Raw genomic sequence first — 21,333 nt, 5'->3', positions numbered from 1 at the left:
GAGGATGTCCTGGGTCACAGCGTGCAGGCCCTGCTATTGCAGGAAACCTCATGTCATTCCTTCCATCAGTTCTTTGGGAAGATGGTAGAGCATCCCACCAGCTTCACTCTTCCCATCATGACTCTTCTTTAAATTCATTTTGCTACCGTACTACCTCAGTACCTACAGACACCCACCTCGTTCATCATTTCACCACAGAGGAACTTCACCAAAATGCAGTAGCAAGAATTCCCTGTTTTCCCTCTGAATTATACATGGCCCTTTAGTTTTACACATAAGAAGAAAAATATTTGCCATTGCTGCTGGAGTGGGTGGGGGAACTGGCTTTTTTGGCTACAACAAAATCTCTTCCCTGGCTGCTTTGAGCTTATGCTACCTGAGATGCTTCATCCTTCTGAGCTCAGCAAGCACCACTTAGAATAATGATGTACTCAGTTATGATCCGAGGAAAAATTAACTTCATGTTAAGCAACACGCCTGGGTAATGTTTTATCACTCAGTTACCTATTTTAAAAACCCCAGAGAGGAGCCACAAGAGCTGGTGAGGTGTTACCTTGGTGCTTTCCTCCATGTCCTTGGAGTTGAGGAGCGCGTGGTTGATCCTGAACACGATCCAGTCAAACAGGGCACTGTACAGCGACTTGGCCATGGAATTCCGCACCGTCACAGCCTGAAAGAGAAAAGAGAAAAGTGATTGGAAATCACTCCTGCTCTGCACTAAAATTGCTTCTCAAGCTTCCACATTCAATGTTCATATTTTTCCCTTGCCAAAGCTTTTGACTGCTATTTTATTTTATTTTATGCCACGTACGTCAACGGTCCTATCAGCACAGGGAATTGGGTGTAATCCCACGGCTGTGGATGTGCTCTGACTTTGGCTTGGTTCCTTTTGTGCATTTGAGTGGATGACACACAGGATCACAGTACAAATCCCATCACTGGTGGCGAAATGAAAGAAAATAAATACATACATTAAATATAAATATAATAGGTTCACCAAGACCCTTGAAAGGTTTCCTGGGGGAGAAGGAAAGAGAAGGGTGGATATTGCACAGGAGCAACAGCAAGTGATGTGAAAGCTCAGGCCAGAACAGATAGCGCCTGCCACCAGCACAAGGGCTACAAAAGGGGAGGTTAAAAACCCCTCTGGTAAATCTGAGGGTTCCTGAAAACTTGAAGTTTTCCAGGTACCACCAGTGGGAGCTACAAATCACGGCAGGCAGGTTCAGCTCTCCTCCAGCTGCTCTCCCAGAGAGAGGAATAACAGCGCTGAGGAAGGGTCATCCCCACCACGGCCAGGATCAAAGAGATTCTGCTTGATGGGATGAAAGCTGAGATCAAAGGAAGATCCCTGGGCTTTTGGACAGGCACCTACATAGAGACCCAGAAAGCAGGAATTTCTATTTAAAGATCATCTTTGTTCTTGCTGCTTGAGATTCTTCCTTGGTTTCCATTATCACCACGAGTAGAGCTTTGGTACATATTGATCACCTAAAAACTTATGGCACCATGAATGCTACATTTTGTTTCGTTTTAGCCACTGCAGAAGAATAAAAAAGGAACCAGAAGATTCCCATGTAATTATTTCAATTAAACCCTGAACTGTAACAAATCAGTGGCTTGTCACACATTGCCTTGAAACCCTTCCCACCAACGCTCCCTTCGAGGAACATCATCCGAGTGGCCTCAAGTCACTGACCCCAAGTGAAGGAATAAAGCTCATGTAGCATCATTTATCTTCTATCAGCTTACTCCCACCTCTTTTTCCCTTGATTTTTGGAGATAGCAGCATTTAGTGTGACCACAAGCCGTTCTGCCAATGTTTTGCTGTTAAAATGCTATTAAGCACATGGTCTCACTTCCTCCCCCTGTCCAGCTGGACTAGGAGAAGGGATTAACTCAGTCCACACCAGGGGAGGTTTAGGTTGGATGTTAGGAAAAATTTATTCATGGAAAGGGCTGTCAGGCATTGGAACAGCTGCCCGTGGCAGGGGTGGAGTCCCCATCCCTGGAGGGATTTAACAGATGTGTGGATGTGGAACCTGGGGATGTGGGTTAGTGGTGGCCTTAGCACTGCTGGGGGATGGTTGGGCTGGATGAGCTTTACCCACCTGAACAATACCATGGTTCTATGGCTGAGGATGCTCACAGCCTCTGTATGCTGCTAACCATAAATGGTGGCAATAAAAAGTGACATCATGAGGTAACTACAAAATATGGCCATAATTAGCAAGGAATTTCTCACCCAAAAAGCAATCAAAAACAAGCATGTGATGCAAATAGGTGAGCAACAGGACTGAGAGGATTTTGGTGCAGCTCAGACTAAAACAGCAGTTTTAAAGAGTGAGCTCTTGAAATGCTCGAGTTCTCCAGCAAGGGCTGGAAAGCAGCCTGCATTTCAAACACAAAGAGCTCCAGTTCTCACTAACTGCTTTTTCTTCTCTATACTGATGAAAAAGGTTTGGGGTGGGTTTTTTGGCTGTTTTTATTAAAAGCAACATGGGTTGTTTGGGTGGGGGAGGTTGCTGTCTCTTTTTTTTTTAATTTACTCAAATGTGAGAGAATATTTCAGTGATTAATAGAAAATTCAAGGCTCCATCTACACTTTTTTCATTAAGCTGGAAGACAATCAGTGCCACAGAAAAATCAGTCTCTGGGGAAAGACCTAAGGCCAAGATCCAGGAATGCCTCTCACTGCTCTAATGCTTTGTCCTGGCATAAACCAGCCCAATTAATTGCTCCAACGTGCAATTAAAAACAAACTCCATCTCTATTTAAAGCCAAAAAGAACATAGTTGTTTCTCCTACAGCATCATATATGAGTTTATGTCACAATACTTTTCATTACCTTTTATTAGAGGCTACAGAGAGGAGTCCGACTTCACTCCTGAATATCCCTGTTTTTTTTTTTGGTTTTTTTTTTTTTTTCCCCAAAATAAACTAGGATACCATTAAGGCTGCAGCACTCCAGTGCTGAGGAAAGCTGGGAGTGTGACTGCCACAAGTCTCCTGAATGGTCAGACTGGAAGTTTCTCTGACATCAGCACTGCCCAGTTTCCTCTAGAATGTGCAGGGTGGGGGATGAACCACTGCTCTTATTCCCAGAGTGGTCTCAGCTACATGAAAAGCTGGGAAGCCATGAAAAGGTGATTTCCTTGCTATGCTTGGGTCCCACAATCAGTGGCCCAGATCTCGAAGTGTTCAACAGCTACTTTTAGAAGAGCTGGTTTAATGTAAGGGCTGGTAGGGAACTCCTAGCAAAGCAACATACTGAGAATACAGGGTGGATGGAGCACTTTGCCTTCATCCATTTAAAAAATACCCACACTGAAATGAACATATTTTAAATGACTCAGAGTTTAGAGGGTCCTTTCTTTATTTGAATTTTTTATTTCATTTCAATAAAATATTTACTTTTTACTTTCAAATGTGACATCAGATCTTCACTGATGTCACATTTGAAACACTATCCTAAACAGATTCCAAAACTACCCAATCTGAAGTCCATCAGGGAATATGATTCCTTTTCAAATTCAGGAGCTGCAGCAGTGCATTTAAAATAAGGTTTTATGCTTTATTTAATGAGAAATCATTTATTTCTTTACTATCCTGCATATCTTAAATTAATTCCCGTCTCTGAACTACATCCCATACATCACATACAGCTTGTCTCAGGTCAACACTTGCAGCTTCTGGTCTCTTCCACAAGTCTCCTGACGTGACATTTAGGCAGATCTGGAACATGGTGATACTCATCAAACCATTTTTATTTCCCTCACAAAGCAAAATAAAAATAGCTGTTGTAATGCCAAAACAAATCTCTGGGGATCAAAGGGAGCATGACATGTTGCACCCACACAAAAATATTGCTGATTCCAAACTGAGACAGATCAAACGTGCTTTGACTCGGCAGGTCAGGAAATAAGCTGCAGACAAGGTTTTAATCAATACTTTCCTGCTTATCAAGCTAGAAAAGATCTATATATTATTTATTATATGACAGAAATTCCACTTGTTGGGTTGGCCAACTTTTGTTAAGATCCTGATATAACATAGTTGAGTTCTTTGTAAGATTTCCTTGCCAAATTAATTGTACTGAAAGTTGTCATGATCAGCATCAGATTCAGGCCACCTTAAAAACAGATAAGCTTCTGGAAACATCTTCTGTTCAAAGGAACAAGGGGAAGACAGTCTTAAGAATTAAAATCTGCTTTTGAAGTGCTTTGGAACAAGGACTTACAGTTCCAGCAGCAGCAGCCTGTGTTTTAGAGGCTGGAAAAGATGTAATCTCAGGAACCCAAATTTGCTCAAATTAAAAGTCTCTGTAAAACACATTTGTACACACAGAGAAGATTCTTAAGAACTGAGATTACAAAGTCACTAAATATATTTAAGCAAATCTGTCTGCTGCCATCCCACAGCACCCCCTGCTCCAGGCAGGATCCCTCACTCCTGCCCTTCTGCACTCAGCTGAGGGCTGAAATTTCAAGCTGGAATTATTATAAATATTTGTTGGTACCCAGGTGGGTTAAAATCCCCACCAAGCTTATACATTGAAAACTACAAGAAGACATTGTGGGGCTGGGGCCAGAGATGGAAACAGAGCTGGGGAAGGGTCTGGAGCACCAGGAGCAGCTGAGGGAGCTGGGGGGCTCAGCCTGGAGAAAAGGAGGCTCAGGAGGGACCTTGTGGCTCTGCACAACTCTTGACAGGAGGGGACAGCTGGGGGGATGAGATGGGCTCTGATCCCAGGGGACAAGGGACAGGACGAGAAGGAATGGCCTCAATCTGTGTCAGAGGAGGCTCAGGTTGGTGGAAAGGTTGGTCAGGCACTGGCACAGGATGCTCAGGGAAATGGTGAAGTCTCCATCCCTGCAGGGATTTAAATGCTGTGTGGATTATAGCCCTTGGGGACATGGGTCAGTGGTGACCTTGACAGAGCAGGGGAATGGTTGGACTAGATCTTAGAGGTCTTTTCCAACCCAATTGATTCCATGATTCCAAGATGCTCAGCTAACCTTTTAGATACATTTTCACATGATTTTGCTGGAAGTTCTCCCCATGCTCCTTATTAGATTCAGTGTTTTTACTGCTGACTAACCTCACACACGAGCAAAAGCAGCAATAGCTCAATCTGAACAACAAAACCTCAAATATTTTACATTTTTCAGACTAAGAGGAATAAACAAAGCCCAGAGAACAGAGGGTGGGTGAAAGCAAGTGCTGAAGGACTTTGAAAAGCAAAGAGCAAAAATTGCAGCAATATCTCAGTGACTGGATGTTCCAGGGAGCAGAGAGCAAAGAGATCCCACTGAGCTGGACTTGATGATCCTTGTGGGCCTCTTTCAACTCTTCTCCCCATGCTCCTTATTAGATTCAGTGTTTTTACTGCTGACTAACCTAACACACGAGCAAGAGCAGCAATAGCTCAATCTGAACAACAAAACCTCAAATATTTCACATTTTTCAGACTAAGAGGAATAAACAAAGCCCAGAGAACAGAGGGTGGGTGAATGCAAGTGCTGAAGGACTTTGAAAAGCAAAGAGCAAAAATTGCAGCAATATCTCAGTGACTGGATGTTCCAGGGAGCAGAGAGCAAAGAGATCCCACTGAGTTGGACTTGATGATCCTCGTGGGCCTCTTTCAACTCAGGATATTCAAGAGGAATAAACAAAGCCCAGAGAACAGAGGGTGGGTGAAAGCAAGTGCTGAAGGACTTTGAAAAGCAAAGAGCAAAAATTGCAGCAATATCTCAGTGACTGGATGTTCCAGGGAGCAGAGAGCAAAGAGATCCCACTGAGCTGGACTTGATGATCCTTGTGGGCCTCTTTCAACTCAGGATATTATCTGAAGAAGAAGCCATCAAGATGCTGCTGGAAGCTCTGTGGTTTTAGCCATACCCTTCCATAGCCAAGAGGAGTGTGGACCCTAATAACCACAGTGAGATCCAGAATGGGACAGAAATACAAGAGACAGACCCTCTTCTCAATGACTCCATCAAACCCACCGACCATGGAGCATATCTGGAACAAAAACTGGCCCCTGGTGTTCGGTTTTAAGCATTTTTGACCCAAACAAATCCATAGATGAAGGGCTTTTGTAACCAATAAATACTTCCTCTAACATTTTGCTTCAAAAGAGCCAGACTAAAATGAAGTACTTTGCTCAGCACAAAATCAGAAAATTAAAAGACCAAAACAAAGCTCATCATTTTTGCATCACTTAGGAAGAGCAGGGTATTGGTGCACTAAGCAATTCTGAGTAAGAATCATTGCAAAGTGGTATTCATGAGACAGCTACAGGTCTCTAAAGACTTGAAACATCTCAGCTCATTGACAGGTTTGTCCATCTTCCCTCATAACTAATGTGGAGGACAGCATAGACTGATCCAGGACAGAGGAGAAAGGTGGTGCATGGATACTTGGGTTTGATCATCAAAACACAATATTACATTTGCACAGCCATGTAGACATCTGAGTTTGCCTAGGAGGGTTTCTGAGCCTCACTCCATCACTGGAACTTCACAGTGCAGCCAGCACCACCATGCTGCTCTCAAGAAAAGCAAGACAAAAAAACCCCAAACCTGTTTTTCATAGAAAAGATGCCCTTTTTACACACACACATTGGACATCACCATCTGGTTTGGGCCACTGCTATGAAAAATGCACCTCAGGAAGGGCACAGTGCTCAGAGCTGGGGCTCAGACCCCAGTCCCTGAGCACAGACTCAGTTAATGAGAAGTGGATTTAAACACAACTGGAAAGTGAGTGCGAGCACCAAAACGACTTAAAGCCCTAATGAGGATTAAACACCCGTGGAGTTTATTAACTCTGACAACACTTATCCCATCTCTCAGCATTATGCAAATCTAGGAGGCACCCATAAAGATGTGCTGACAGACTCAGCTGGTCAACACAATATTATTGCACCTTCTGATCAATTCTGATCAACATAACATTGTTAAATCCCAGTTTTTCACAGGGGACATCACAGACATGGGAGCAAGGTCAGTGCACCCACTCCAGATTTTCTACAAGCTATGAGAACTTGAAAAGCTGATATTTAAATGCCATTTTTCAAGCACAGCTCTGGAAAATTCCTTGGACCTAGAAGAAAAGACTTTTTAGAAGACAGCCTGGCTTGTTAGCCCTAAAGGCAACTTAGTGCTTTGCTGTACAGTTCACAAGACTTGCTCCATAGTTGGTCATGGTCCTTTTTACCTCCAGTTTTCCAGCATTTTCCCAGGAGACTGTGTGTGTGCATCCCACTATGGACAATATTGACATTGTTTGCTCACACTGGATAAACACATTGCCAGGACCAGCATCCCCTACCAATGCAGAACTCCCACCCATCCCAAAAAATATGGCTTTACAAGCAACACTCCTTGTAATTTTGCCAAGAACTCCAAACAGCTCCAAAATTTAATTTGTTAAAATAGGAACGATGTGGATACAGCCATAGGAGCCACCTATGGATTCATTCTCTCCTGGTGACCCCCAGCTCTCCCGGAACATGTGCAGCTGTTTCCTGCCCTCCAGGAGGAAAACAAGCAACACATTCCCCTCTCAGACTCTTATCAACAAATACTGAACAATTACAGTAATTCCAAGGTGACAAGAAATGTTTCTTTCCAGGTGAGAAGTTTGCAAGATTTGGTGTAAAACATAAAGAACAGGTGTTCAATTACTTAAGTAAAGTTGGGCACCACAAAATATATTTTCTTCTGCTGGAGAGAAGAAACAGAGATTCCTCTTCTCTTCAGGAAATCAGATCTGAACACAGGAAGAGAGGAAATATCCCCTTTTCCCTTAGGGCCTTTGATGGACTTCCTATAATTTCTATACAAGGATGAAAGGTGCTTCCAATGAAATGTTTGGGAAAAAAAAAGTAGCATTAGAATTCTTCCTCTTCAGGAAATCCCTCAAAAAATCAAATCTGGATATGTGGTTTTAGTGGCTCTGTGGGAGCTTCATTTGTTTGCTTTTCTTTTAATAGGTGGAATAAGTTTTCAGCACGTTTTCTGATTAATCAATTGGTGTTTCTACTCTCAGGGATTTGGCACTAAATCCCAGAAACCTGTTGACATCCTACCACAGAAATTATTTAGTGTGCTATTATCATAAACAGGATTAGATTTTCATTATCATTTGATGTCTGGTTTGAAGTCCTTATCAGCCATTCCCATTTTTCCCCCATTTATTCTCCAAGGTGAAATCTGGCTTCATAATTACATTGGTACTTACTGTAACACAAATGCCTCACTCCAATATGGCTCAGAGGAAAAAACTACATTTTACAATCTACTGAATTTCACCCATGGTATTTACCTAGGCTTTTCAGATGAAAATCTCCCTCCCTCCATCACTTCTGTGGGTTTAAATGACATATTTAATTTCCAATAAGGGGGAAAATCAGGAAAAGAGTGTATGTGTTTTCTTATTTGCTTCAAAGTACCTATTCAATAAAATCATGCTGCATGCAAGTAAATGATTAAAGAAATCAGTTTCTAATCTAAAAAAAAATTGTGCTTGCTTTTTAAAAAAATACACACATTAACAAGTGGTAATAATCCCACTGTGAAGAGGGATAGGATTTATCCAAGATTAGAACAAGCAAAAGGAGGAGGAATTCAAGCTCTCCTAATGCACTTGATTTGGATCACCTAAAGAGATCTAATGACCAGGAACAGAAGCCAAGCCCCCATTCTCAGTGAGCCTTGGATGTGCAGACAATTGAAAACAGCCCACGTGTGCATCTCAGAGATGATGATCTGCAGCAATCACTAATTAAGAGATTTAAAAAAGCAAACTGAAAATGCAATTTTAATTGAATAGGAGTGCCAGATACTACTCATAGTGCTCGTGTTGGAGGAGTAGAGACCACGTGTACTAAAATACTATAAAAATCTAGTTTTTATCTCTGACACTCTTACTGCTCCAGGAGGGCTGAAAAAACCCACATGGAAAGTGGCTGCAGCTTGGGTTTGTGATTGCAGGGACAGAACTGCTGAGGGTTTACTGCTGGGTTTGACATTTCTGTGCTGAGACAGAGTAGCAACAAAGGAAGGGAGAGATGTAGCTGTGAGAGCTAAATTAGGGAAAGAGCAGAAAGCGAGGAGGGTGGTGAGGAAGGAGAGCAGCACCACACACAAAACCTGCTGCAGCATCCACGGCTTGTCACTGAAACTGGGGGAACATTTCTGGGTTTGAAGGAAACAGACAGAAACCTCTCAGATGCTAGAATCAGACAAGGACAAAATTCCTTTTCTGGAGCCCTTCTAGGCCCTGGCAGGGCTCTGAGGTCTCCTTGGATCCTTCCTTTCTCCAGGTGAGCCCTCCCAGCTCTCCCAGCCTGGCTCCAGAGCAGAGGGACTCCAGCCCTCAGAGCATCTCTGTAGCCTCCTTTGGAGCTGCTCCAGCATTTCTACATTCTTCTGATGTTGGGGACTCCAGAACTGGAGGCAGTGGAGTGGGGAGTGGGGTTTCATGAGGGCAGAGTAGAGGGGGAGAATCCTCTCCCATGCCATGGGTCCCACTCCATCCATGGCCAGCAGGATGAACACACTAATCCAGGATGAGAACATAGTGATATTAAAATAATTTTAATTACTTTTTAGAAATAATTATTTTTAAAAAATTAATTACTAGCGGTTTATAATTTCCTAGAGTTGCAAGAAAGCAAGTAGCTTTGAATGATGTCTTTGTCAACCTGATGATATGCTGACATTGGAAAATTATCTCTCTGGATAAACTTGTTGAATTGACTTGTCCCATGAGGATTTTTAGGAAGGGTGTTGGTATGGTTTGGGAAATCCCCTTAAAATGCCTCTGACTAATGCAGACTGGCAGGCTGGAGAAGGACCCATGTCCAAGGAGGGTGATTGTGAAGGTACCAACTGGCCCACGTGGAAGGTACTGAGAAACTGGTACAAGAGGAATTAGAAAAAAGATGTAACATAAAATTTGAAACTAATACCTAAACCCCCTCCCGAATGTGAGAACTTTCATACCTGATTGAATGACAAAATCCTGGAGTGCCTTTGTGTTTGAGCGTTATGCTGGGGCACGGCGCAGCATTGTATGGTAATGACATTACAGGCTATTTTTTCTCATTGGAAAATCCACCCCTAAGTTCTGGAAAACATCATTGACACTTGCATCCCTTGGATAAAATCCATTGGCAGGACAACTTGCTGCCTCCCAACTCCAGGGTGATAGTGGAAGGTTTCTGCCAGGATGTGGCAGCCAGCCGGGAGGGCGGGAGCCAGAGATAGTGCAAGGTTTCAGTGCTTTGTTGTTGTTTTTCAAAGTACTTCCTTTGCAGGTACATTTATAGAATTAAAGCACAAAAATGAACCTTTACAGAATGCTCAAACTACTTTTAAGCCAGATTTTCCTCTTTTTTGTTGTAATCAAAAATGAAAAAAAGCATTTTTCACTCCTTTTCTTTCAATGATGCCTTTAAAGATATTTTGCCTCCTCCTTAATTGTACATAAAAATCACTAAAAAAACCTTTCTTGCAGGCTGAGGCCAGAGTGGTGCATTGATGATCTGAGTTCTCTTAGGGAAATGACCCAGGAGAATGACAGGATTTTAATAAGATGTTCAGATAAAATATGAGTGTGGAAAATGACATCATACTTCTCCCGCCCAAGCATGATATAACACTGCTGGATGCCAAGTCAGGGATTAAGCTTGAGTCTGATATCCTGCAAGAGCACTTTCCTCTGGGTGTTAAGCCTCTGTTTTTAAAAAATCCCTAATCCTGCTTGTCCCAGCCCATGCCCTGTGAGCCAAGGGGGAACCCCAAAGGCTGCTTGGTTCATCCCAGGCCCAGAACATGGATGGGGATGGAAACCAAATATGCTGGGTCACAAGAGGGAAGGGAGCAGAACAGCAGGAAACCACAATTCTCCACACACACATGGGCAACTCAGGACTCATTTAACAGGGTGAATGTAGTGTAGATCAATTCTGGTTCATGAAAAGCTCCATGTGAGCTATCCATTTGCTCTGGGAGCCCTGAATTCTCCCATGCCCTGGGGTCTGATTCCCCAGTGTGGGCAGCAGGAAAGGGGGACTCTGTCCCTCTGCCCTGCTCTCGTGAGATCTCACCTGCAGAGCTGCTTCCAGCCCTGGGGCCAACATCAGAAGGACGTGGAGCTGCTGGAGAGAGTCCAGAGGAGGCCACAGAGATGCTCCAAGGGCTGGAGCCCCTCTGCTCTGGAGCCAGGCTGGGAGAGCTGGAGGTGCCCACCTGCACAAGAGAAGGCTCCAAGGAAACCTGAGAGCCCCTTCCAGCATCTAAAGGGGCTCCAGGAGAGCTGCAGAGGGACTGGGGACAAGGGCCTGGAGGTTCAGGACACAGGGAATGTCTTCTCACTGCCACGGGGCAGAGTTCGATGGGATGTTGGGAAGGAATTCTTCCCTGTGAGGTTGGTGAGGCCCTGGCACAGATTGACCACAGAAGCTCCAAGCCCCATTCCTGGAAGTGTCAAAGGCCAGGCTGGACAGTGCTTGGAGTAACCTGGGCTGGTGGAAGGTGTCCCTGCCCATGTCAGGGGGTGAAATTAGATGATCCTTAAGGTTATTTTCAATCCACACCACCCTGTGATTCTGTGATCCTCACACTATCTCACCCCACTGAAATGGTTTGTGTGCTTCTGTGAATTCCTGTGATTTCTGAGTAGCACAGAAAGTATCAGAGTGCTCCTGCAACTGCCCTCTTGTTGATCCTTCCTGTCATTAAATGGATGCAAACACAGAAAATGAAGTGGAAAACCTCCAATAAGAACAATAAGAAAATCTTTTTTGGGTGTGTTGAAGATCTAGCTATTGTGCCCCCACTGGTGGTAGGCAGGTTTGGGAAAAGACAGATGGGAGACCAACCACTCCCATTCCCATCCCCATCCCAGGCCAGAGCCTGCCTGTTTATTTTTAGAGCTGATTTCAAGGCTTGTCTCTGATATTGTCACTTTGCAGCTGATGACTGGAACACGTTGTGGTTATGCTTTTCAGAAACAGCCCCCAAGCAGAGCCAGGAGCAAAGGAAACCAACACAAATCTTGTTAGAGATTTTCTCTGAGTCCCCACTGCGGAGCCAGGCAGTTACGAGCATCATCTTCCTAAAAAGATTTCACTCAGAGCCTTTGATTTGGGCGCTGTGGTTAGAAAGTGTCATCTGTAACAAATCAAAACTGGAAAAAAAGGAAAAAAACCACCCTCTTTTCCTGAAATTAAAGCCTTCCAGAAAACAAGGCTGCAGCTCTTGCTTCTCCTGTGGAGAAGATGATGAAAGGAGACAGGTGGAACATCCCTTAGGGACAGATGCTCACACAGAGCCATCCTGAGCCCACCACAGAGCTACAGGAGAATGGAGCCACCAGGCAGCCAAGTTTGAAGGGTCCACTGATGACAAAATGTGTTTTCCTCCACCTTGGTGCATCCAGAGTCTGTTCTGCCAATGGCATGAACTGAGCTCCCATTCCACCCATGTTTTCACAGTACAAAAAGCAATTAACAAATTACTTTGTGTCACAGGAAGAAGTTGTGTGACCTGATGTGAGGAGGACACATTAGGGAAATTTGCTCAGCACTTACAGGCACAATGTACTGGGATCCTTGCCAAGGAGTCCAATCAATCACCAAAACCAGAGTCTTTAAAAGCCAAACCTTGCCTTTAGATTGGTCCTTCCCAAGCAGAATGCAAGTGTAGACAAACTTGTTCTGCCAGTGCACCATTGTCATCATTCCAGGTTATTTTTACTATTTTTTTTGGCAAAGTTCCCCAAAGAGAAGTTGTTTCTCATCACACCTCAGCTGTTACCACTGTGGAGGCAAAGTCAGTGCAACAGACCCTATCCAGCCACAGAACTTCAGCACTCCCTCCTCCTTCAGCCACTGACCAACAGCCCTGAACTGAAAAAAATCAACCTGAATTTATTCAGATTGGTATTACACATGAAAATCTCATATTCCAAGCAAATATACCAAAATGACATCCCTTGTGGAAAGAGCTGGCTAACTAATCCAGGAACGGTTTGTCTGCATTCCTTGAGAACTTTTCACATTATTTGAATAGAAATTTAAGTAACTAAAAGAACTCTGCGACAATAAAGCATCTTTTGAGTAATCAGATGTAATTAAAAGAATCCTTTAAAGAGCTGAGAATGGGTTTGATTTGAAAGGGCAGCTGGAGTGGGCTATAGGCAGAGCAACCCATGGAAAGTCAGCATTTCCCTTCCTAAAGTCCTGATCTTGGACTTTGTTCAGGAATCTTGGAATCCCAATGTCTTCCTTGTTTTCCCAGACATCAGTGCCAAATAAATAGCAGGAACACAGTTAGCACACAGGAATTTCCTCGGTGGCAGGGAGCAGAAGAGTGACTGCAGCAGCTTTTGCACATGGGGATGTGCATTTCCAAGGCAAAAGTGAGAAACCTCATCCCACAAATCACTTTCTTTTGAAGTTCCACCCTCCCAGATTGCCCTCATGTCCTGAAGCAGAGACAGTTGCTTGGCTCTTAAAAGCTTTGTGGGGTTTCAGTTTTATTCCATTAATATTTTTCTGTGAATTCTGAATCCACTCATCAACATAGCAGCTCTTCAAAGGGCTCCTGCTGAGCTCCTCACGTTAATAACCTGTGGTGACAATGAGTCTCCTCAGCTAATGGCTTTTGGGATAAGTAGGTGCTTCCAGCAGTTCTGCTGCTTTCTGTTCCATTAAGTGTCCCTGTCCTCGTACCTCAGGACTGAGAATTTTCATTTCTTCATGCTATTAATTATTTTGTCTCCTTCCCATTTTTTCTCCTTGAATATTTTAAGGCTTGTGATTAATTGCAACTATGATCTTTTCCTTTGTTGTTTTTTGGGTTTTTTTAATATCTTAGGTAATGTTCTGCCATTTGGCCCTGGAACTCAATTTCTTCTCCCTTTTAATGGGCTGAAAAAGCCATCAGCCAGTCCCACTACAAGGATATAGAGAATGAAACATCACTCAGTTCTTTGCTGTAATTAAATACTTTTTCAACTCATTACAGTTCACTCCACAAAGCTTCTCCACCTTGTGTCTCTGCCAATTAACTGTTATTGGGCTGAAAATTAAGTGCTTGTGCTGAAAATGAGATGTTCTCCCATATTTAAAGTCCCTAACACAGCCGAGTTTATCATTCCAAATAACCATCCTGTGATGGTCATTCCAAGAGCCTTGTATTCCTTGGCAAAAATTCATCCCAGGTAAAATGACACTTGGTGACATGAAAAAATAAAATCTAATGGTTTTGTTGCATCAGAAGAGAAAGATGTGTCTGGCCCACCACTCCTGGGCAAAGGTTCTCTCCTCTCTCCTTCTCCCAAAGGACACAAATCCAACTCTACTCCCACTCCAAGAAGTCTCTCTGGCTCCGCTGAGCCAGCACAGACCGAGAGACCATGACAGGATGAAAGGACAATGAAAGCAAAGCTGTGGAGCCCTCAGCAAATGTTTCCAGAAGAGCTGGACTTTCCTCTCCTGCTTTGCTGTCACCCAAAACACAAGGTTCAATGCTTGTCACCTCCTGCCTAGTCCTGCACGTTTCAAGATTGTCAAGAGCCTGAATATTTTGGTTTGTAAATCTGACCTGAACTGCATCACTGCTTTTCTAACTAATTGTGAGCTGATTTCACATGCACTTTCAGCTGCACCTATTTATGCAGAATAACAAGCATTTCACAGATTCAATTGTAATTTGGGTGCTCTGGACACAGTCACAGAACAGTTCCATGGTGACCACCCATGGCCACGTAACAACAGCATGGAACAGCCAGCTGCTTAAGGGACCTGGCCACTTGAACAAAGACATGAACACAGAGTGCCAGACAGGTCTGGCTTGGAAGGGACCTTCAAGGTCATCCAGTTCCACTCCCTGCAGGGCAGGGACACCTTCCACTATCCCAGCTTGCTCCAAACACTGTCCAGCCTGGCCTTGGACATTTCCAGGGATGGGACAGCCACAGCTTCTCTGGGCAACCTGTGCCAGGGCCTGCCCACCCTCATGGGGAAGAATTCCTTCCCAATATCCCATCCAACCCTGCCCTCTGGCAATGGGAAACTGTTCCCCCTTGTCCTGTCCCTCCATCCCTTGTCCCCAGTCCCTCTCCAGCTCCCCTGGAGCCCCTTCAGGCACTGGCAGGGGCTCTCAGGTTTCCCTGGAACCTTCTCTTCTCCAGGTGAACACTCTCAGCTCTCCCAGCCTGGCTCCAGAGCAGAGGGGCTCCAGCCCTTGGAGAGCTTCTTCATGGACACCTCTGGACTCTCTCCAGCAGCTCCACGTCCTTCTGATGTTGGGGACCTCAGGGCTGAGGCAGCTCTGAGGTCTCACGAGGGCAGGGCAGAGGGGAAGAATCCCCCTTTCCTGCTGCCCAGGTTATGGGGGAGTTCAGGGCTGCTGGCCCAACATCTGCTCCCCAACAGCTGCTTGCACTGCCTTGCTGGAGGTACATCTCAGTCCCCTTTCAGCTCCTCTGAGTTTTCAGACACCCATTTTCCACTTACAATTCTGAACACACATTCCGTTAAATACAGGGCATGCTTATAGTGACATCCATCACAGCAAACAACCAGCTCCCAACAGCTTTCCAGAATGAAAGGAAGGCAAGAATCAGGTCAGTTGACCAAGAAGCTGTCTCACATCTTTTATTCCTTCTGTTGCACTATTTCACATCAGATTTCTCCCAAAAGTGTGAATTAATGTTTTCTAACCCTTGGGATAAGTGTCCTTGATCACAAATGGCTTGAAATTATAAAGATCTGTTAAAATAATGTCTGTTAGCAAAGTCACTTGCTTAAGAAATACTAACTGTATTGCTTAAATAAAGTAAATGAATTGAAAACATCATGGAAGTTTGTTTTTTCCTGGAGGAATGTAGAACAGGGCTCACTAACAGATGTATTTACTTTAATAATGAGTTTTGTCTCATTGGATGAAAAACAGGGGAAAAATGCAGAGACTGGTGCAAAACAGACAAGCAGGTGCTGGACACCAGCCTGATAAACAGAACAGATGGGATGGAAACCAGGCAGGGATGCTTGTGGAGCTCAGCCACAGGCTTGTCTCTGGCATGATGGAAAAGGATGGAAACACCAACCAAGATGGATTTGAGAGAGTTAAATGAGTGGATAAGTCAAGACATATTCTAATGGCCTTGGAGACCTGCAGTGAGCGAAGATGGAAAAAAACCTGAATTTCTTGGGTTATTTAGATAGAAGCAGGAAGACAGATGTGGCCCAGGAGAGCAGTTCCTTGCATGGATTAAGATGATACTCAGATTACAAAAAGGATCAAGAGAAAGATTTTTAACAACCTCCAAGTTCTCCACAAAGACATGACTGAAGTGCTCTGCTCCCACGTCTCTTACCAAATATCAGTCAAGTCACTTGATATTTAGAGTATCTTTTTTTTTTCCTTTTCAATACCTGAACTGTGGTTTGTGAAACATTCCTACCTCAGTATAACTGCAAAAATGCACATTATAATATATGAAAAAAGAGCCCAGAGTCTGGAGTTGAGGGGCACTTCAGAAAGGACAAACAGCAACCCACAGCATGTTACTTTGCTGCCATTAAAATCACATTTTTCCCCTTTTCAGCTACGTGCCTGATGTATTTTGCCTTATCAAGGAGAAGATGGCTGGGGCTGTAGAGATCCCAATGCCCAAGGCAGATCTGAATCAAAATAGTCCAATCACCACTGATGGCTTTATTGCTCCCATGGCCTTTCCCAAGGTCCTCCCCATTGGTAAATGATAAGTGGAATTTTCCAGCTCACTGTTACCACACGCTGCACTGTGATTTCTCTGGAAACCCATGAAGTGCTCCTAGCTCCATTAATGCACCATCTCACTTCTGATAAAGTCTTTGGCAGCTGTTTTGGACAACAGCCCATGACCTCAGAACAGAAGTGCAGCCTTTTCTGTAAGTTTATCTGTGGCCTAAAGCTTCTAAACCTTTGCACTCGCCCAAACTGCATTAAAACACCATCCAGTGCTATAACAGGAAAAATGGATGGTTTCAGGAGGCAGCTCCATGGCAGATGAGCCACTGTGGCTCAGGAGATAAGAGGCAGCTGCCAGGGATGAATATAAGCATTATTTATGAATGTGGTGTCATTGAATGCCAGAGGTGCTGGAGGTGCAGCCAGAGAGGATGGCAGCTCCCCTGCAGGGTCCCAAATCCAGCACGTTTGCCATCGGTGCCACAGCCATGAGAAGCAAAACAAAGTAGTTCTGATTTTTCCCTGCAAAACCAGATCTCCCCTTGACTGCCCTCTCCTAAATTTCAGAAAGAGCTGTAGCTCCACAGACATGGGGATATACTTGAATGTTAACACCACGGTCAGATACAACCTCTAAACAACAAACCATGAGTTACTGAACGATGAGAAAAGCACATTATGCTTTGTAGGGTCTTCCTGAAAAAGCACACAAACCCCGTAACACCCCAAGGATGGGCACTGGGACACCTAAAATCCCACACTGGTGTTTGGTTCACAGCCATCCAAGAGGAAGTCCTGAGAGAGGAAGTACAATATGAATAAACAGCTTTGTTTACTGTGGTTGCCAGTTGCAGCTTCTCCTTCAACACTGCTGGGAGAAGAGAAGGTTTCAGGGAGACCTCAAGAGACCCTTCCACTGCCTAAAGGTGTTCCAGGAGAGCTGGAGAGGAACTTGGGACAAGGGCCTGGAGGGACATGACATGGTGGAATGGCTTCCCACTGCCACAGGGCACGGTTAGATGGGATACTGGTAAGGAATTCCTCCCTGAGAGGGTGGTGAGGCCCTAGCACAGGGTGCCCAGAGAAGCTGTGGCTGTCCCATCCCTGGAAGTGTCCAAGGCCAGGCTGGACAGGGATTGGAGCAAGCTGGGATAGTGGAGGGTGTTGCTGCCCATGGCAGGGGGTGGAATGAGATGAACTTCAAGGTCCCTCCTAACTCAAACCCATCTGTGATTCCATGATGTCCACCCACAAGCTGTCCCCACTTTGCAGTACCATCTACCCAAAACATGCCAGAATAAAAGATGTAGTTTGACCCAAATTACTGCAAAGAAGAACAGAACCAGGAGCAGTCAGTCTGCTATCAATTCATAACTGAAAGAGAATGTTTCAAGCAAGCTGCCAAGCATCCAAACCACTGTTTCTAAAAAAAAAAAGCCCCAAACCACAGGACTGTGTTTCCAATCAGCACACAAGAAGGCAGGAACGTGCAGCCAGCCAGGAATGTGACATCACTGCAAATCCAACTAAGGAGGCCTCTCCATGTGCTCCGGGGCTGCAGCTCAGGGAAGGGGAAGAGAAAAGGCTTGGCTTGGAAAAGACAACTCCAGTCTCAGTTCTGAAGCCTCCAAAATACCAAAGGGAAGGATCCCTTCATGCCAACTCTGCCCATTCAAGACTATTAACGGGGGTGACAGTTGTCACAGCAGGACCCTGAGGGCACAGATCTCTCAGGAGCCAGGCTGGGATCATGGAATGATCACACCCACTTTCCACAAAAAGCACTTCTGCACAGAGTTGTCATCTCCACATACTCCAACACTGATGAAGGGATGGGCAAAAGTCAGCCCTGTGCTGAGCACAGAAAGTGAAGCATTCCAGAATGGAGCAGACACACATGGGAACCTCATCAAAGCTCAAAACCCATCCCAAACTTAAATCTCAAGCTTTTCATGTGGAATCCCACATGGTTTGGTGGGAAGGGACCATAAAGCTTGTCTCGATCCATCCCACACCATGGGCAAGCCCCATCCAAGCTGGCCTTGGACATTTCCAGGGAATCTACCATCTACCACCTCTCTTGCAACCTGAAGACTGTTAGATCCAGCCTGCTCTTCTTGATGGTATAAAGAAGCAAGGACATGGCAAAATGACATTACGCAATCCTTTTTGTGAGAGCCTGTGGAGCAGAGTCCTTTCCAGACATGCTCCACTGAAAATTTCAGTGTACCAAGCTATGAAAAAACCCACAGGCATCTGAGGAATAAAATAGCTGCTGTATCCATCAGGAAAGGCAGCTGCCCATGAGCTACAGAGGTCGTGGTGGGAGACCCATGTCTGCAAATCCTCAAACCCTCAATGGCTCCATCCCTTGGAGCCAACTATAATGCTCCTTTGTTAAACACACAGGAATAACCAGCCCGTTGATTCCCAAGAGCCCAGTGAGTCATGAGTGGGGATTATCAGACATCAGTAGTCTTTGTGAAGTCCCAAATGTCAAATGAATCCCATTCTTCCTTCCTGATTCAGACTGATCCGAATTTAAGTCACTCCTCCTACTCCCTGAGCCAGAGGAAGACCAGGAGAAGGCCTCTTACCAGGGAGAATTTCAAGTTGCAGCATCTAAAATTCTGCTCTGTGAGCAGTGAACCTGCCCCCAGAGCGAGGTCACTGCTGGATTAAATTTGGTGGTCAGGATGCTGATGATGTAAGGAGGTAAACAAAAAGCATGGGAGGTGCTTATCTTAACACAATTCACAGCTTCTCCCAAAATGATTTTGTCATGGAGATCACATCAACCATTCCCAAAGGAGCCTGGTGCTCCTTGTCTTCCCCCACAGCCACCACACCCTGATCTTTCCTTTCTTCTACTGATATTGGTGATAAACCTTTTTAAGGGGACACCTGGGATTTGGGAGCAGCCATAGCAGCAAAACATTTGGGAAAGCACTTGAGAAACTCACACTGAGCCACTCTAGTTCAACTCAACAGAAAGAGCATCAAGGTAAGACTGTTCCCAGTAGTGTCAATACACTGCAGATGTTGGGCAGAAGGTCAAGGGAGGGGATTTTGCCTCTGCCCTGCTCAAGTGAGACCCCACCTGCAAAGCTGCCCCAGCCCTGGAGCCCAGCACAGGAAAGACATGGAGCTGCTGGAGGAAGTCCAGAGGGGGCACCAGGATGATCAGAGGAATGGAGCAGCTCTGGTGTGAGGAAAGGCTGAGAGAACTGAGATTGTTCAGCCTGCATCAGAGAAGGCTCCAGTGCCTAAAGGGGCTCTAGGAGAGTTGGAGAGGGACTTGGGATAAGGGCCTGGAGGGACAAGACAAGAGGGAATGGCTTCCAATTGACAGAGAGTAGGATTAGATGGAATATTGGGAAGAAATTGTTGGCTGTGAGGTCCTGGAACAGGGTGATCAGAGAAACTGTGGCTGTCCCACCTCTGGAAGTGTTCCAGGCCAGGTTGGATGGGGCTTGGAGCAACCTGGTCCAGTGGTAGGTGTCCCTGCCCATGGCAGGAGCTTGGAACAAGATCATCTTTAGGGTCCCTTCCAACCCAGCCCAGTCTATGATATTCTAAGGATTCTCCAGCAGAAGGGTAGTTATAGCTCAGTTCTAAACTTTTCTAGCCATTCTTTTAATGTCTGTGCCCAAGATGATGGAAAAAAGTAGAAACATCACATTAAATGTCCATCACAAAGACCCAGAGAGCCCTTGTGTGCCCTTTGTTAGGGCACACCTCACCTTTGCATAAAGGCAACACCTCATTTCTAAAGATTAAAGCTCAATAAATTACTGAGCTTAAACACACCCTCAAAGTGGGAGAAAATATGCTTTTTTTTTCCCCTCCCGGAAAAAGGAATCAAAATATCTCTAGCTAACCCCCAGTGACCACATGATGTGTTTAGTTATTTGTGACACAACAGGCTGCTCAAGATGCTGATCAAGGTGCTCTAAATTCTCACACACCCATACAAGAGGGAATGGAGGGACCAAGTGTGGTGTGATGCTCAGTGTTCCTAATCTGGGGGATACAAGAAGATTAGGGGCAGTAATAGCCAAAACAAGTAGTTCAGCAGAACAGAACTTAAGTATTTTGAAGAATATGAAGAATATAAGAGGAAAAAAAAAATGTTTCTCTTTACCAGCCACAGAATAGAATTCAGAATGACTGAAAATCCCATATAACTACACTGGAGTCTGAGAGAAGCTGATGGATTTGTGGCTGCTCCAAAGCATCCACCAGGGCCCAGGTTTTGAGGGGTCTGAGGAAAAGCTACTGGGATTCTCCTGTGGAGATCTGCACCTCCTGCCATACAAGAGCCACACTAACACAGAAAAGAAGGCAGTAAAAATTTCCTGGAGCTTTGGGTCAGCACTCTGCTGTGGAATCAGTTCTCCAGCTGAAGGAATGACACCTGGAGATGAACACCTGCACTCACACTCACACTCAGCAATGCACAGCTCTGCTTTGGACAACTCTCACACAACCACAAGTCATTAAAGCACTTACAAACCATCAGAATAAAGTACAAACCTGCCTTCCAGGAATGGAATAGAAGAAAAGTCAATCATTTCCT

General features: G+C 44.8%; 1 protein-coding gene across 4 annotated transcripts in view; it reads right to left on the bottom strand.

Moving 5' to 3' along the window:
- MYO9A (myosin IXA) overlaps nucleotides 1-21,333 on the bottom strand; it is a 174,507-nt gene that overhangs the window by 68,590 nt on the left and 84,584 nt on the right. For all 4 annotated transcript variants that reach the window (XM_039723357.1, XM_039723354.1, XM_039723355.1 and 1 more), the window contains one exon: nucleotides 554-670. In XM_039723357.1, the coding sequence (XP_039579291.1) occupies nucleotides 554-670 (117 nt within the window). The remainder of the gene's footprint in view (nucleotides 1-553; nucleotides 671-21,333) is intronic.

Source organism: Passer montanus, unplaced genomic scaffold, assembly GCF_014805655.1.
Source record: "Passer montanus isolate IOZ18808 unplaced genomic scaffold, ASM1480565v1 scaffold5, whole genome shotgun sequence".
In the NCBI taxonomy this organism is placed as follows: Eukaryota; Metazoa; Chordata; class Aves; order Passeriformes; family Passeridae; genus Passer; species Passer montanus.
This window is presented reverse-complemented; position numbering and strand designations above follow the sequence as displayed.